Here is a 15,704-nt window from a genome sequence, read left to right as displayed (position 1 = left end):
CTGCCTGGAAGTGGTGCGGGAGGATGTGGAGGGAGGCATGAGAAAAGTGAGCAGCACAGCAAACAAGGGGTGGGAGGCTGCTGGGACAAATAGGGTGTCTGCACAAAGCCCCAGAGGCAACAGACAGAGGTTCTCTTCATCTGGGGGGTGCAAGAGTTGCGTGGGTTACTGCAGTGCACAAAATCCACCAGAGCTATTCTTTGGGATTAAGCCCTTGGGAAATTCTCCCTTTCTCCCAGAGCTAGGAAAGGAGAATGTGGGCATCTCTGCCTGTTTGCAAGCCCTTTTATAATAATTGCAGGAATTTTTTGCTTAAGATGTGTGCATTATTGTGTGTGGAAAAAAACAGCCCTTCTGGAGATTCAGGTCCCTTATGATGCTTTTGGCATGTTCTCCAGGAGAAGCATGGATCCATCCATGTAGAGCTCAGACTGGCCAAAGGCTTGGCACAACTGATGACAAACAGCACATGAGTACACACAGTCACAAGAGTGGGTGCAAAGCAGCTTTGCACCCTGCCTGGACTTTGCATGACTTCAGTCTTTCCACCTGAAGGTAGAAACTTCACCACTGTGTGTGTTGAATCCCTGTGCTTCCTTTCCAATGAGTGCAGTAAGAGCTGGTGGAGTGAGATTTCTGATTTTTGTGATATATGTCCTGTGACTATTGTATGAGCTCTAATTACTCATCTGAGGACTGTGCCCTACAGGCAAAAATCAGGAACTGGTCTTGGCTTTAATAAAAAATTAACTTCTTTTCATGAACAAAACTGTTAAGACCTCCCAGATTGCATAGTATCCATACAGGCTCAATGACACTGATACCCAGTTGGGAAACTGATAAATGAGATAACCACAGGCAAAATTATCAGGCCTAGAAACCACAATCAAATATTTATTGAACAGTTTTTTGCATGTTTATGTTTAGCCACATCAATTTGTGTGTTACCAGTCATAACTGAGCACCTTTTCTAAAGCTGAGGCTTTGCAGCATGTGATGGTTTGTTAGAAAAGGTGATGGAGAAATGAAACTTTTAATGGTTTAGTGAGCTATTTTATCTTCCAAATATTAATGTATTCCTTAAGCTTTCAGTCATATTTTTGTGCTCTGTAAAAATACAGCTTTAAACAATAAGGTGATAATAATATAAGGCGCAAATAATTAACTAATTTCTATTGAGGTAATAACATTTTAAGGCATAAGCATGATGGTAATTTGTATTCTTCTCCTGAAATATGAATTTATAACCTGTTCCAAGAGGGAGCACTAGGCTTCTGAACGTCTCGGAAAGCTTGGGCATTTGTTCAGCTTCAGAAAATGGAACAGTTGGGTGCTGAGACCTAGAGGAAATCTGGCTTCACATGGAAAATTGCTGGTGAAAAGCAACAAGCCTGCTGACTTAGTGTTAGCTGAAATAATCTGCCAGCTCTTTTAGGTGTTGTTCAAAATCCCCTTCCAGAAAGCCTCCAGCCACAGCCATAAAGCCTCAAAGGCAATAAACTGGTCATGTGGATAGGATCTGGCTGTCACTGAAACATTTTAGCAGAATAACATTTATGTTCTATGCTTTTCTCAATAGATCCCACAAAGACAGAAGATGAGCATGTGTCTGTGCTTGTATTTGGGTGCAGGGGAGAAAAGGAGGGTGGGGAAGGTGAGGGAGGAATGCGTTTTCATATTCAGTTTTCTACATACACCAACCCTTTTCTTCATACCCATGAAGAGAGAGGAAGTAATAAATGTGTAGCATGATGCTTTATTTTCTTAGAAAAAAGTTTCAACTATGGTGTTAAAAAAGGCACTTGACAATGTTTAAGTACCACCTTCCACAGTAGGTTAAAAAAAAGGGAGCCTAGGAAGGAGAAAAGAAGATCATCTCCAGGTAAATACTTTTGATTATATACAATATTGTCAAGCAAATAGGTGCAAATTCACTTTTTCTGACGGCAAAATATTTGCTCTTAAAAAGTAGTTTTAAGTATTCTTTGGGGAATTAGAGAACTTAAGGGAGTAAACTCCAGCTGAAGCCCTGACTTTCCTTTTATTGAAACTACAATTTGAAGAGAAAGTTTGGAACTTCCCTTTGGGACCACCTTTTCAGATAACTCAGTGGTATTTGCAGTGCTAACGACATTAACAATGTGAATACAGTCAATGTTGTGCAGGTTCCTTTTCACACTTGTGTAACTGGACAGTTAGGTAAGAGCTTGTGAAAATGTTTTACCTGGATGCTCACTAAACCTTCTGTATTATTTTGTTTCAGTTTGCCTTGATAACACTTTTGGCAATGACTGCAGCCTGAGCTGTGAGGACTGTCTGAATGGAGGCAGCTGTAACCCTGAGCGCAGCGGCTGCGTGTGCACACCTGGGTGGACTGGCATTACCTGTAATGAAAGTGAGTTCAAGGTGTAGTCCCCCTCCCTAGGTGTTTCTGTTGGGTGTTGATTCCTGTTCACTCTGCTGCTGAAAAGTGACAAGGTTTGCCTGTCATGCTTTGCTTTGCTGCCCAATTTGCCTCGCTGACTTTCAGAAGTCTGTCCTGGCAGGTGGTGAGACAATCTGGGTGGACATAGCTGCTAAACTTGATTTTTCCTTTAATAGCCTCCCAAGACTGTACATTTTTCTTTTTTTTCAATTTTTTTTTCTTTCTCTTTGTGTTGGTAAACTTGGGCATGGGTTTGGTTTTTTTTTTCCTTTTCATTCTGTTTATTATTAACTTAATTTTCTTGGGATAGTTAATTTTTAATACTGGAAATAGTATTTTTCAGAATTCTCGGGCCAAGTTGGCCAATGCCCTTTAATAGCTTTCAACTCTCCTTATTCCTGCCTCCTGGCAAGAAGATATTTCTGGTTCAGAAGTCTGTGTCAAAACCAACTGGCAAGATAAAGCAGTGATTTCTTGATATACGGTGCGCCGTTCCTCATCTGCAGTTTGGCAAAACTTGTGTTGCTTGTCTGAGACCTCACACCTCAGCCTCTCTGCATGTTTGGGTGGGTTGCTCCATTTCCTGGTGTCTGGCCCACCATGCTCAGAAAGTCTGTGCTATCACTGCTGAGACAAACAGGTGATGAAGACTTAGTATTAGTTGGCAGCAATCTTCAGACTAATCACTATAAAGATTCTTTAGGGGGAATCATCACAAAGACAGAAATACAGAAATCCCAGCAAATTATTGAAACCAGCAGTCTTCCCATAGTTATTTTGGGAGACGGACCATGGGTTTGGTTTGTAAACACTGGGGACAGCTGCAGGAATAGGAATGAAGAGGATTAAAATGATCATTTCTAGTCTATTTAAGACAGTTCGAGCTATCCAGTTAGGATATTCTTGCTTCTATTCATGGTGCTTCAGTGGCTCAGGATAGTTTATAAAAGTTTCAAGACAAGATACAAATTCTTTAGTTCACTTCATAAATAATAATAACAACATTTTTGCTCTATATTTACAGTAGATATCCATGCATGTAATCTGGTGGAATTTGCCTCTGGAATTTAAAGAACTTTAATGGGACTGCGTTATTGAGCCAAACCTGCAGTCCAATGAAGCAGACATTGACAGTGATAAATACAAGATATAATCCATATGAATTACCCATGTGTGATTGCTTTCACTCTTTTCTCTTGCTTTCTTAGTATGTGGCATAGTTCATGGGTTTAGGGTAAGCTAAATAGTTGAGAAAACTGGAACTAAATTTCTGTAATAACACACCAAAGAAGCCAAATGGAAATTGATGTGAAATGTCAAGTTACTTAATGTACATTGATAAAATGTCATTTAAGTCAGATGACTCCAGCAACTGTATTTACTCAGCTAGCTCAGGCTGCAGACAGCAGAGCAAGACTTCATTTCACAGTTTGTTTTGCACTGGAGCCATGAGGGCTTTAGGAAAAATCCTGTGCTGTTATGGATCCATTTCTGCTGTGATCATCTGGGGAATTTAAGAGACTATGCTAGAAAAGCAGATTATTATTTTGGGAGTTTTGGGGAGAGGTAAAAAAAGAATGTTTAAAATACTCATCTCCAAGTAGTCAAAACTGTGCTCTGATTTTTAAGCTTTGTACTTTATAGGCAATGTTTTTGAGTTTCATGTGCTGGATGGAGGGGAGCATATGCAGGGGGAGCATCTGGATACCTCAAGTAGCTCTTCACATAAGGTGGTTCCATTCAGGTGTCCCTCTAGAATGATATAGTAAATATTTGATTGATTTGTATGACTTCATGTAAAAAGAATTATTTTGTTTAGAGCCCTCTTGACAAAGGGCACTCTTTACTTGCTCAGTCTTCTTTCTCTTCACCTCTAGGTGAGGGGAAGGATTTCTTGGTCCATTTATCTCCTCTGCTTTCTCCACAGCTTGCCCCCCCGGGACGTTTGGCAGTGGCTGTTCCAGCATTTGCCAGTGCCAGAACGGAGGCTCCTGTGAGGCGGAGAGGGGGCAGTGCCGCTGCCCGCCCGGCGTGCACGGCCAGCTCTGCCAGGACGGTACGGGCCCTGGCTGCCTCAGACCCCACCACTGCCTTCCCCTTCTTCCTATCCAGATGGAATTGTGCCTGGTAGTCATAGGGGCCTGAGTAAGAACAGTCTCCATTGTGCTATAACCTGCTGTAACGCTGCAGCTCGCCTTGCAGTGACCTTTCTAAAAATTATAAGGAAGACAGAGGGTAAGAAACGCAAGCACCTTGTAAATATGGGCTGCGTGGAGCCCCAGGGCAGCACCAAGGCAGTGTGGTCGTTTCTGTCACACCACCTGAAAGAGCTGATTTGGTGTTTGTGTTTTAACGCTCAACAGCTGATGCCTTGCTGTGTTTGTGCACTCAAAAGGTTGCCCAAAAGGCCTCTTTGGGAAGAACTGTAGCAAACGGTGCAACTGTGCCAACAATGGCTATTGCCACAGACTCTACGGAGCCTGCCTGTGTGACCCCGGCCTCTACGGGCGCTTCTGCCATCTTAGTAAGTCCCCATGGTTTTTTGGATCTGTTTATTTAACGTTTGCTCAACATAGTAGTCTTTAAAAGGTTTCACATTGCATATAAAATAAGCGAGGCTTTGGATTCTGCCATGAACTGGGAGTAGCTGGATGTGACTTTTGACATGCTGGGATGCCCCAGAAACAGAATCACAGAATCAATTTGATTGGAAAAGACCTTTAAGATCATCGAGTTTAACTGTAAACTTCAGTAATCTTTTTCTCTAGCAATTCATCTGCCATAAGGACTGAGATTTACTGATGCACAAAGGAGAGGACTATAGGTAGGGTTGGGTTGTCATGGTCAGGTTAAGGTTAGGGTGGTTGGTGAGGCTTAAGTCTGGTTGGAGCTAGTTAGTGGCTGCTGATGTGATTAAAGAGGAAGCTGAGGAGCAGGGCTACCTGGGATGAGAGTGAAATCTTAAATGGGAATAAAAAGAATCAAAACTACAGAAGAGATCATCAAGTTTCTTTGCACTTACAGGTTTTGTTCATAAAAACATGCAAGACTGAAAAAAGTTTTGTGATTTATTTTTTTTAAATGAAAGATTTTGTCTTGGATTGTATCTTCATTCAGAAACTTAATGAAGTTTGCTTAGAGAAATATTCTTGCATTCACCATATATTCCTTGAAATTAAGTGAATTACTTAATACAGGGATCATGTAAACTCTATTTTAACACCCACGTATTAATAGGCACTGTCATAGGAATGTGGATGTGTTTGCTGAAAGTAAAATGAATGTTTTGCCTTTTGCAGCAGTTGCATTCTGCAGCAGTGTGCAGTTTCAAATAACCCATGCATAATTACAGAGCTAATGATTCCTTTTCTTCTGGCTGCAGCCTGTCCCAGGTGGGCCTTCGGTGCTGGCTGCTCTGAGGAGTGTCAGTGTGTGAAAGAGCACACACTGGAATGCAATGCCAGGAATGGGACTTGCACCTGCAAGCCTGGTTATCATGGCAAAAAGTGTCAGAAAGGTATGACAGAAAACCAGATTCCCCATATCTGGTTATTTCTTTGTCATAGCATTATTTCTCTCTTTTTCTTTCATCTTCTTTGCTCCGTGGCTGCTGCTGATAATATATTCATATTCTACTAATTATTTCATCTGTGATTTCTCATACAGCAAAGTACCATGAGTGCCTGCTATCACAGGGCTTAGAGGGACATCAAGGGAATTCAGCTTAAGAATGTAGGAGTTTTAGCCTGATGAAATTACAACAGAAATGTAATGCAGCCCAAAATAATGAGGACTGTGGGAGTTTTCACCTTTGTTCTTTCCTTTTTCTGCACAGAAAGTAAATAAGTGGCAAAAACTGTGTTTTCTGGCAGCAGGGTTATTTGTCAACAGTTTCAGTCATGCTACTTTTCCTTCAGATTTGCAGGTCTTTGAATTCAACTTATTCTTTGTAGTTTCTGGGGGTAGTTCAAAGAGAATTGTATTCCACATTCATGTTTGCATGTCTCAGTAGCCCTCTCCAGACAGTAATGGAGTAATGCAATAAAGATTCTCCCCTCAGATTCCTCTCTGGGCAGGCAGGAACGTGTCGGATTTATGACACTAGTTCTGCAGGGTCTGGTGGAGAATAATAGTGGTGGTATTTAATATCTTCAGTGTTCTTGGTGATGTGCTCAGTTCTGGGGAGAGCATTCCTCACCCAGTGTTGGCTTTGCACCAAGGCAGAGAGCAGCAGAAGGTACAGCCTGATAAGAAGAGCAATCCTGTAATGGCTATAATTGAATATATCCTTAAGTATTTTGCCACTCAGATTCTGGGTTGTATTTAAGCTGAACCTCATGCAAGTGCTTAATAAGTATTTACACTTCATTATCAGCTCCTCTAAAACATACATTACAATAGATTTTCTGCAAATTTCTGCCAAATTATTTTCTGACTTTTGTTCAGTTTTCTTAACTCTTCCTTTTTCTTATATGTGTTCTGTGTCTATTTGCATTTTCCAGTGTGCATGCCTGGCTTTTATGGGGCTGGTTGCAAACTGAGGTGCAACTGTCCTCTGGATGTTTTGTGTGATCATGAGACGGGAGCCTGCAAGCATCCATGTCCTCCTGGGTTTCATGGAGAAAAATGCCATTTATGTAGGTACTCACTGCATGTTTCCCTGGGAGGTACTCTTTGGATGGGAAAGCTTACTCAGGAAACTTATGTTCAGATATAGAAGTTCCAAATAAAAGAGTACATTTCTTGTTGGTACAAGTTGGCAGTCCCTCCCTGAAGCCAAATTGTTATTTGGAACCTGGCAACTGCTGTGTCACTCTCCTTGCAAAGGCTGAGGCACATGAGGCTGAGCCCAGTTATGAAAAGTAACGTGTACCCAGGTAACTGGAGTTCCTTTTAAAGCTTCTGGCACAAATTTTCTAGAGCTCTGTAGCAGTTAATTACAGACCACTGGCCACTGAGACACTGCTGCTAACATAGATCACTTTGTACCAGCACAGCTTAGTTTAAAATTGCTGATGGTGGTGCCTCCTAATGTCTTCAAAATTGTTTGTTATACTAATTGTGTCTCTGGGTTTCTTTTGACCAGCTTGTCAACCTGGGAGCTTTGGAGTGAACTGCCAGCAGAAGTGCAGCTGTGGAGAAGCACCGTGTGACCCGAAGACAGGGCAGTGTGTTTGTCCAGCTGGGAAGACTGGTGCTATGTGTGAGCAGGGTAGGTTTGGTGTTGGGCCAGGGTAGTGAGTGTCTTGCTTTGGAAGAAAAGGCAAGAAGTAGAATTACTCCGTTTCCCACTAAAACTGCTGCCATGCAATAGGCTTCATTTGCAGAATGGGTAAAGGATAAGGCTTGGTGCAGAATATATGAAATCCACCAAATGGGATCACTTGTAAAGGAAGGATTGTGATTCAGTTACCCTGACCTGTCTCTGTGCTCCAATTAGTAGTGATTTGTATGCTGGGCTGGGTTGTGCAGGGATACTGAGGCACTGCAGCAGCTCTAATTCCAGAGCAGAGCTTGGTGCTCTGCTGCCATATGTACACAGTGTGCCTTGGAAAATGTTGAAGGCCAAAGACACAGCTACTATGGAGCCGTTAAGTGAAGGACCTGGAGCAAAGGAAGGAATTAAAAAGGGTAATTGTGGGATGAAAAAAGGCTCAGACACACTGAACTAGCAAGAGGCCAGGGGATGCCCCTCTTCCAGTTGCTCTGGCTGTTGCACACCTGAGGAGCATCTGCCCTCGAAGCACCTGGGCTGTGGCTCCCTGCTCCACAGAGCAGGAACCTGGTGAAGAAGGTGCAGTTGGATGGAGACCTAGGCTCCACCTCACCTTGCTCTGGACTGAGTGACCATCCTGTCCCCCACTCAGCCCAGCAAAAATACAGCAGCAACCCTTCCCTCCTGCATCTGTCTGCCCATTGCTGTCCTCTGCAGAGCTTCTTTGCTGAGTGCAGTAGTTAATTTCTCAGATATGATAACAGCAGAAATCTATAATCACCTTGAAACAGACAATCTCATGTGCTGTTTTTTGTCTAGATTGCCCAGCTGGTTGGTGGGGACCAGACTGCCAGGCCCCCTGCAAGGCCTGTGCCAATGGGGCCCAGTGCAACAGAGAAACTGGAGTCTGTGACTGTCCCCCTGGCTACACTGGGGATTCCTGCTCTACATGTACGTCCTCACATTGGCCTTCTCTGTGAAAAGAAAATCAGTTTGAAAAAATTTTTGCTTATGGTTTGACTTTTACCTTCTTGCTGTTTTGTGAGATCCTTGTTACATTAGACACACTGATTCAAGATAAAGTATCCTTTGGCTATAGAAATTCCCTAGGTTGGATTTGACATTACCAGAGGGAGTTTACAGGTAAATTAAGAGGACAAGTGAAACTTCCTCCCAGATCGATGTCATCATTAGACACAATTTAAGGCAATACATACTTAGAAATACAGTGTTTAATAGCCACAGTTCTTGCATTGTAATCCTGGTTGCTTGGCAAGAGGTTCTGACCAATTGGACCATATGGCATCACTCTTGGGTTAAGTTTGCAGCAACACTTCTTGATGTATCCAATTTAGGACTAATTAGTAGTGAGGATGAAGGGGCAGTATTAGTGCTGTTTCTGCAGATCAAACAGAGACCATGGGAATTGCTCAAGCAACTGGTTGTGTCACCATGGCATGGCTCCTTACCCAGGCTCTGGATATTAAAGGCTGCTTGGGTATGGCTTTCATGCTGGCAGGCTCTCAGGGACAGCACTGCTTCATGCAAGACTTCACTGGTGGCATATTTTTTCGCCTTCTTAGTCACAATATCACTTTTGATGAAAGCTTGCTCAGCACTCTCGTTTGCTCTACTGAGTGATCCCTGATGTGCAGAAGTACCCAAATGAGACTCAAGCCATTCCCACTTGACAGGACTCAGCCCCAGACACCTAGGGTACAAAATACAGATGTTTCTTTCATTTTGCCTTTTCAATTTCTGCATTCACCTAACACATGCTTTAGGGAGCAAGCTGCTGCTGTCTTGTTCGAAAAGATCAGTCTGTGCCTGAGTTGTTATCTGGGTGAAATTGCAGCCTGTTCATCTGTTTCCAGCCTGCCCTGATGGTTACTATGGACAAAACTGCCTGCTGTTATGCAGCTGTAGCAGCAGTGCTCAGTGTCACCACATCACAGGAGAGTGCACGTGTCCCCCTGGCTGGACTGGCCCCGACTGCAAACACCGTAAGTCAAATGTGTATTTGCTCCATGGGGCACGTGGGATCTCTCAGGGGCTCAACTGCACGTGTAAGAACAGGCTGTGTTTTCTTCTTAGTCTATTACAGGTTTATAATAGACTTTTGCTAATCTTACTGCTTCTGAAATTGTGTGTTTGTGGGTCTGCACAGGTGGGTGGATATAATCCTTAATTATCTAGGTTCAAAGTATTGAAATAGATGGCTGACGAAGAGCAAAGTATTGATATAAGCTCTTATTTCAACACTATGGATCCCTTTGCCCAATACCATCTGTCCTGTCAGCATTTTGACTGACAGACAGTTTTGTTTTTCATTTTCAGTGCAGATTAGTTTTAAGATTAATTCTCAATTTTTCATTTTGTTTAGGGGAGATTTATTCAACAAGTGAGTGGCACGTACAGTTGTATGTCTTAAGATCACTCCTTAACTTGTGAATATAAATGCTGAGAGAAATTCTGTTCTCTGGAAGAGCAGAGCATCCTTCTGTTGACTTTAGCATCACTCTTCATATTGATGGCCATGTAAGAGTACAAATCCTTTTTGGATAGCACAGTAAAAATGTTAAGCCATCCTGCTTGATTCTTTCCCTTTCCTGCTTCATGTCTTTCCTGCTTGATTCATTATGATCCCTCTTGCCAAAAGCCAACAGAACACAAACCACTGTCTAAACTTGGTCTTAAACACATAAAATCATATAAATTAATTGCCTGTGTTACCAGCAGTACCTTTTGGACATGGATTCTCAGAGCTGGTACTGAAGAAAACTCTGGGAAAATCTGAATTTTCACCAGGATGTGTATTTTAAAAATCCAACCACTTTGTAGAGTGTGGAGCCATTTAGATAGCCTTCCACAACTCCCTCAGCTGTCTAAAGAATTAAGAAACCATGGCAAAGCTTTCATTTCTATTCAGGAAAAGATATGAGAACAGTTGTTTTGCAGAGACGTGTCAGTAAGGCAGCTCCTCATCTGTTGCAGCCTGGGCATGAAGCAGATGCCCAACTCCAGAACCAGGTTTCTGTTGCCCTAGCTGGAACTTTCATCTTTATTCTTACAAGAAGGGAAGGGGATCACACAGAATTGTCACAGTTGGAAAAGACCTCCAAGTCCTCTGACTGTCACAGTTGGACCACTGCATCCAACCATCAAAGCTGTGCTGGAGCTGTGCTCCAGGTCTGGTCCTTTGTAGTCCTCATGTCAGTGTGGTGTGATTTTTAGAATGAAAGCAGTTAAGTTTCTTTACCAAAGACTGTGATATTTCTCTGTGTCCATGCTGCATTTCCCAATATTTTGAGGAAAATATGGAGGATGCTTACAAATCTGTCTTGTTTTACCCACTAGCTGTTCTGGTTATGCAATTTTTTTGGTAGATGGTATTTCCATTAATTTATGTGTTTATGACTGTGGGTTGATCTATACAGAATGACTATGAATGATGAGTTTTATGTGGATGGATAATACCTGTCTATGGAACCCTACTTCCAGCTGAAATAAATCAGCAACAGTTGTACCTCTTTCCATTGACTTGTGCCCCACGCTGCAGCCGACTGTTCAGATCTCCTGTGTCTCAAGTGACCATTTGACATCTTTTCTGTTCTCTCATTTAGACGTAAAATAACGCGTTAGCCAAGCTGGAAGTTGGTTCTCAGTGTAAATCCTCTTTTACGTTGCAGCCTGCAGTGGTGGCCGCTGGGGCCAGCGCTGCGAGAACACGTGTGCCTGCAGGAACAGTGACGGGAGCTGCGACCCCGTCACCGGCTCCTGCTCCTGCGAGCCGGGGTTCACTGGGAAGCACTGCGAGCAGAGTGAGTTGCCCCTTTGTCAACGTGGGAAATTTGCAAAACCCGAAATAATTTTTCCTGGTAATTCCCTCTCTTCAGGAAGCCCTCCTGCCTGAACTGCCTCTGGTCTGCCCAGTGCCTCGTGGGCCTCTCAGGTTTCCTCAGGGTTATGTGTTTTCCCTAATTTGGATTCCAGAAAAGTTACTTTCAGACTTGTTTTGGACTCGACAGCTATTTTTAATGTTAAGACTTTGTGTGAGCAAGAGGATTGATGTGTATTTGGCTTGTGGCATAGAAGTTTCCATATTGGTTTTATTTATCCAGTTTTAGGTCTGCAATTTTTTCTTCAGAAATATTTCTTTAAGCCCAGACATATAGAAATGCTTCACACATACATAACAAAAGCAAAATCAGGAAGATTTAGGGTTCTTTATTTATTAACAACAAAAATGCACAATGGTCTTACCACAGACCCATGATCTCTACTAATTTGTCTTTAACAGTGGTCAATAGTGGACGCCCTAAGGGGACAAAAACAGGCATGTAGATAAATCCTGACATGTTTTCTCAAGTTTCATCAATTTTTCATTCTGAGCTTCTTGAGACAGAAGTAATATCCCTATATTTAATGTAACTTGATCATTTTGGTGCCTATTTCCTTTTTTGCAAACATTTGCTACCCACTTCAGCTTGTGGCATCAAGTTGCATAGTTAAGCTGCTATTATTATTGTTGCTATTATTATTCTTAATTATGTTGATGTTGTTAAGTACAATAAATTTTTACCTATTAGTTTAACAATCTTACAGTAGCACAGATGTAGCTACCAGAGTCTCAGTGGTGTAGGCAGAATTAACTGCTGGTGTCACACTGAAATGTCAAAACAATTAATCTGAAACAGTGACCGAAGACAAAAGTTGAGGAAAGTTATGTTATGGCTCTTGTTGCTGCTGGCACAGAGGGAACGGAAGGACAGTTGCTGGGAAGACCAGCTTGCAGAGAAAGAGCTGCCAACTTCTCTCTCACTCTTGATCTCTCTCAAAATAGCATCTCTGCAGACAGAAAGGAGGCAAATAGCTGGTTGTCTTGTTCTCTGGCAAGGTGATCAGTGAAGCCGTTGCCACCAACACAGCACCTGGCAACCCCTAATGATCTATCCATTGGTTTTCTAGTTTATTCAGCCTGCTTTTTATTCCACTTAAATTATGTCTGGATATATATATATGTATATATGTATGTATGTATGTATGTATTAAAAAATGCATATATATTTGTGTGTGTGCACACGAGATGATGAAAGCCATAATGGCTCCCAGAACATTTTATGCTGCCTTGGAGGTGAGATCTTATCCCCAGAGAGCTCCTCTGCTCCTAAGGCATCTCTAGCCCCCTGCTGCAGGCCGGGCTCTTTGCAGCTCTGCAGGCAGCTCAGGTTCTCCGGCAGCTGGAGGTAGCTCAGCATGCAGTGCAGCAGCCTGTGCCTGCTGGAGCAGGGGGCAGATGCTCTGAAATGGGGACTGCAAAATAATTTGTGAGGTGTACTGACCCGTTGCCATCACCTTGAAAGTCTCAGCTCCAGGCTAAATGCTCTAGGTTTGAAGAAAGCTGCCCCATGCCCATTACTGCAATGTAATACTATTTTCCTTGGGTAGATCCTCTGGACTCTGAAATTTCAAGTGAAAAATAAACATTGAGGAGAACCAAGCTTTCAAGGCACAAGGACACTTCAATGTATTTACTTGCTGGAGTAGTGTAGGAGGTATGATGCACAATGATCTGCAGCTTTAGGAATAGGAGGTGATGCAAATAGGATTGAATTGCAACTGTAAGTGCAAAAAAAAAATACATTTGAATCACTCCACATTTTAAACAACAGCCCATTTTCCAACACAGATGATGCAGAGTAGAGAAGTACTGAAGGTACCTTGCTATGCTTCTCTCCCCCATCCAAACCTGTAGCCTCTAAAAGAGACACAGGGGCTGGCTCCAGTTAGTAGAGAGTCACTAAGCTGCAGGAGCAACTGAATTCACACCAGCTCCTCTCACTGCCTACCTCTGGTACCAAACAGGAGCACCAAACCTACCCCTTTTTTGCAGATGTAGAGTTGTCTTTGAGGATCCTCACTGTTTTCTGTTCTCTTTGATTCTTTCCAGATTCCTTGAAAAATCACTTTGTTGATTGAAATGCCAAAGTCTTGCACTTCTTAAAGAGATCTGGCAATAATCTGCAAAACTCATTTAGAGGGGAGTTCATGAGATCTTAAAGCATGAGTAGAGACCGTGTAATATTGTTTAGCCAAGTATATCTCTGTATTTCAGCCTGTCCAAAATCCTTAATGTGAATTAGGCAACTGGCCCTATTCTTAATTGATTTTCCTAAAATCCTGGAAGAAATTATTTTACTTCTCAGATAGTAAATACCATGCAAATCTATTAAAACTCCTTACATTAACTGCTGTGGAAATGTAATTGTTAATCTATCCCACAGATACAATATTTTTCCTTGAATGGTTCAAAGCAGAGCCTGACAGTGAAGGATGCAGCTTTCAGTTTGGACCTTTCTGAAAAGAGGCCACCACATTTCATATTCTCTCCAGCTCTCTGGGGAAGAAGGATTTGCAGGAAAACAGAGAGGATAGGGCCTTAAAAGAAGGTGCAGAAGCTGGGAGCTTTCTGCCCCCTGGCTGATGAAGTCCCAGAGGAGATGTGCGTGTAAGCAACTCCAGACCAGTGTGCAAAGTGTCCTCAAGCAGAACCTGTGAAGCTGCTGGCTCTGCAGCTATCAGAGGTTCTTAGTTTTCCATGCAGAATTTAGTCTTTCAACACCCTGGCATTTTTCTAAAATAGACCTTAATAAAAACAGCCTGACTTACGTGGACCCCAAGGAGAACAGTTACTCACATCAGGGTTTGGGCATTACCATTATGCCTTGATTCTTCTTTTGCCAGTAGTAAGAATTCCCATTTTTCTAAACATTCCCTGTTGATCCCAGATCTGCTCCAGAATTAACTCATCATCTGGTTTTGATTCCTTCACTGCAGGATGTCCCGAGGGGAGCTTTGGCCTGAGCTGTGAGTCCAGCTGTCAGTGCCAGAACGGAGCTGCCTGCGACCACGTGAGCGGAGCCTGCACTTGCACAGCGGGCTGGACGGGAACCTTCTGTGGAAGAGGTACTGCTGCTCCCTCCTGTCCCTTTTGGACTTATGCAGATGGGTTTGAATTTGTTTGGTTTTTAATGCAGAGGGCTGGTTTTACAATTTACAGCACCTGATCTAAATAAACCACTGAAGTTAGTAGGAAGACAGTATTGAAATGTTATCTGCCATCCTAACTCAACAAAGCTTTTTGCCAGGTGATCGGCACTGAGCACATGTTCTAACCATGGTTTAAATTAGATACATACTTAAGACTCCTGCTGTATCACATCTTCATGAAGAATTTTTGAAGCAGTCCTACTATTTGAACACTGAGCAGAAAGGTGCTTGTCCTGCCTTCACCCTTGCTTGTCCCTAGGGCTTCTCTGAAACATTTTAGAGAAAAACATGGTTCTGTGCATCTTCCCAAATGAACTCTTTAAGAACAGATACACTTCTAACTTTAAAAAATCCAACAGATCATAATCTTCTACCTGGTCATTTGGTAAAGTATTGAAAAGGTTGGACTGGATTCCTCAGAAGTGTTACTGTGAGTCAGTCTGTGGCATCGTCTCAGTAGGTTGGTGTCATGCTGCATCATTGTGCAAATCACAAAAAAAATACAGTATTGACAACAGAAGCAGCTCATAGTTAGTCAGACGTTCTGAAAGCTTTCTAAGGGTCACTGATTGAAGATTCTATGAATTATGATCGTTAAAGCAAAGTTACAATTACTTTGCTTAGAAATCAAGCTTTATCAGCCAGTTTACAAAGGGAGCGTTACAGCTAGGATGGAGGGAAGCAGCAGCACTCGCAGGCAGCTGCTGCCCTCTGACGGGAAGGAAGCTGCTCCACAGCCTTACCAATAATTGTAGGAAAGCACCCAACTGACTGGAGTTCAGATACTGCTTGTTGTTTTCCTCTTATTCTTTCCATGAAGTATTATGCAAACTAAATACCCTTTTCAAAGTTGTGCTGCAAAGTGTGCTGCATAACTTATATCTCCACTATGGTCTTCTTTAAAAGTATTTACTTGAACTCTGCTTTTGTAAGTCTATCCTTTTTTCTTTTTTTTTTTTTTTTTCCAATTGGAAAATATGACAAATATGGTCAACTGTGTTGTGGTGTAAATCT

General features: G+C 42.4%; 1 protein-coding gene across 1 annotated transcript in view; it reads left to right on the top strand.

The window, feature by feature from the left end:
• Positions 1-15,704, top strand: part of LOC104396990 (multiple epidermal growth factor-like domains protein 6) — a 174,015-nt gene that overhangs the window by 131,726 nt on the left and 26,585 nt on the right. The window contains 8 exon segments of the mRNA XM_010006906.1: positions 2,264-2,395; positions 4,353-4,481; positions 4,821-4,949; positions 5,808-5,942; positions 6,928-7,062; positions 7,512-7,637; positions 8,460-8,591; positions 14,478-14,606. Coding sequence (XP_010005208.1) covers positions 2,264-2,395; positions 4,353-4,481; positions 4,821-4,949; positions 5,808-5,942; positions 6,928-7,062; positions 7,512-7,637; positions 8,460-8,591; positions 14,478-14,606 — 1,047 coding nt within the window.

Source organism: Chaetura pelagica, unplaced genomic scaffold, assembly GCF_000747805.2.
Source record: "Chaetura pelagica isolate M959 unplaced genomic scaffold, ChaPel_1.0 scaffold341, whole genome shotgun sequence".
Lineage (NCBI taxonomy): Eukaryota > Metazoa > Chordata > Aves > Apodiformes > Apodidae > Chaetura > Chaetura pelagica.
This window is presented reverse-complemented; position numbering and strand designations above follow the sequence as displayed.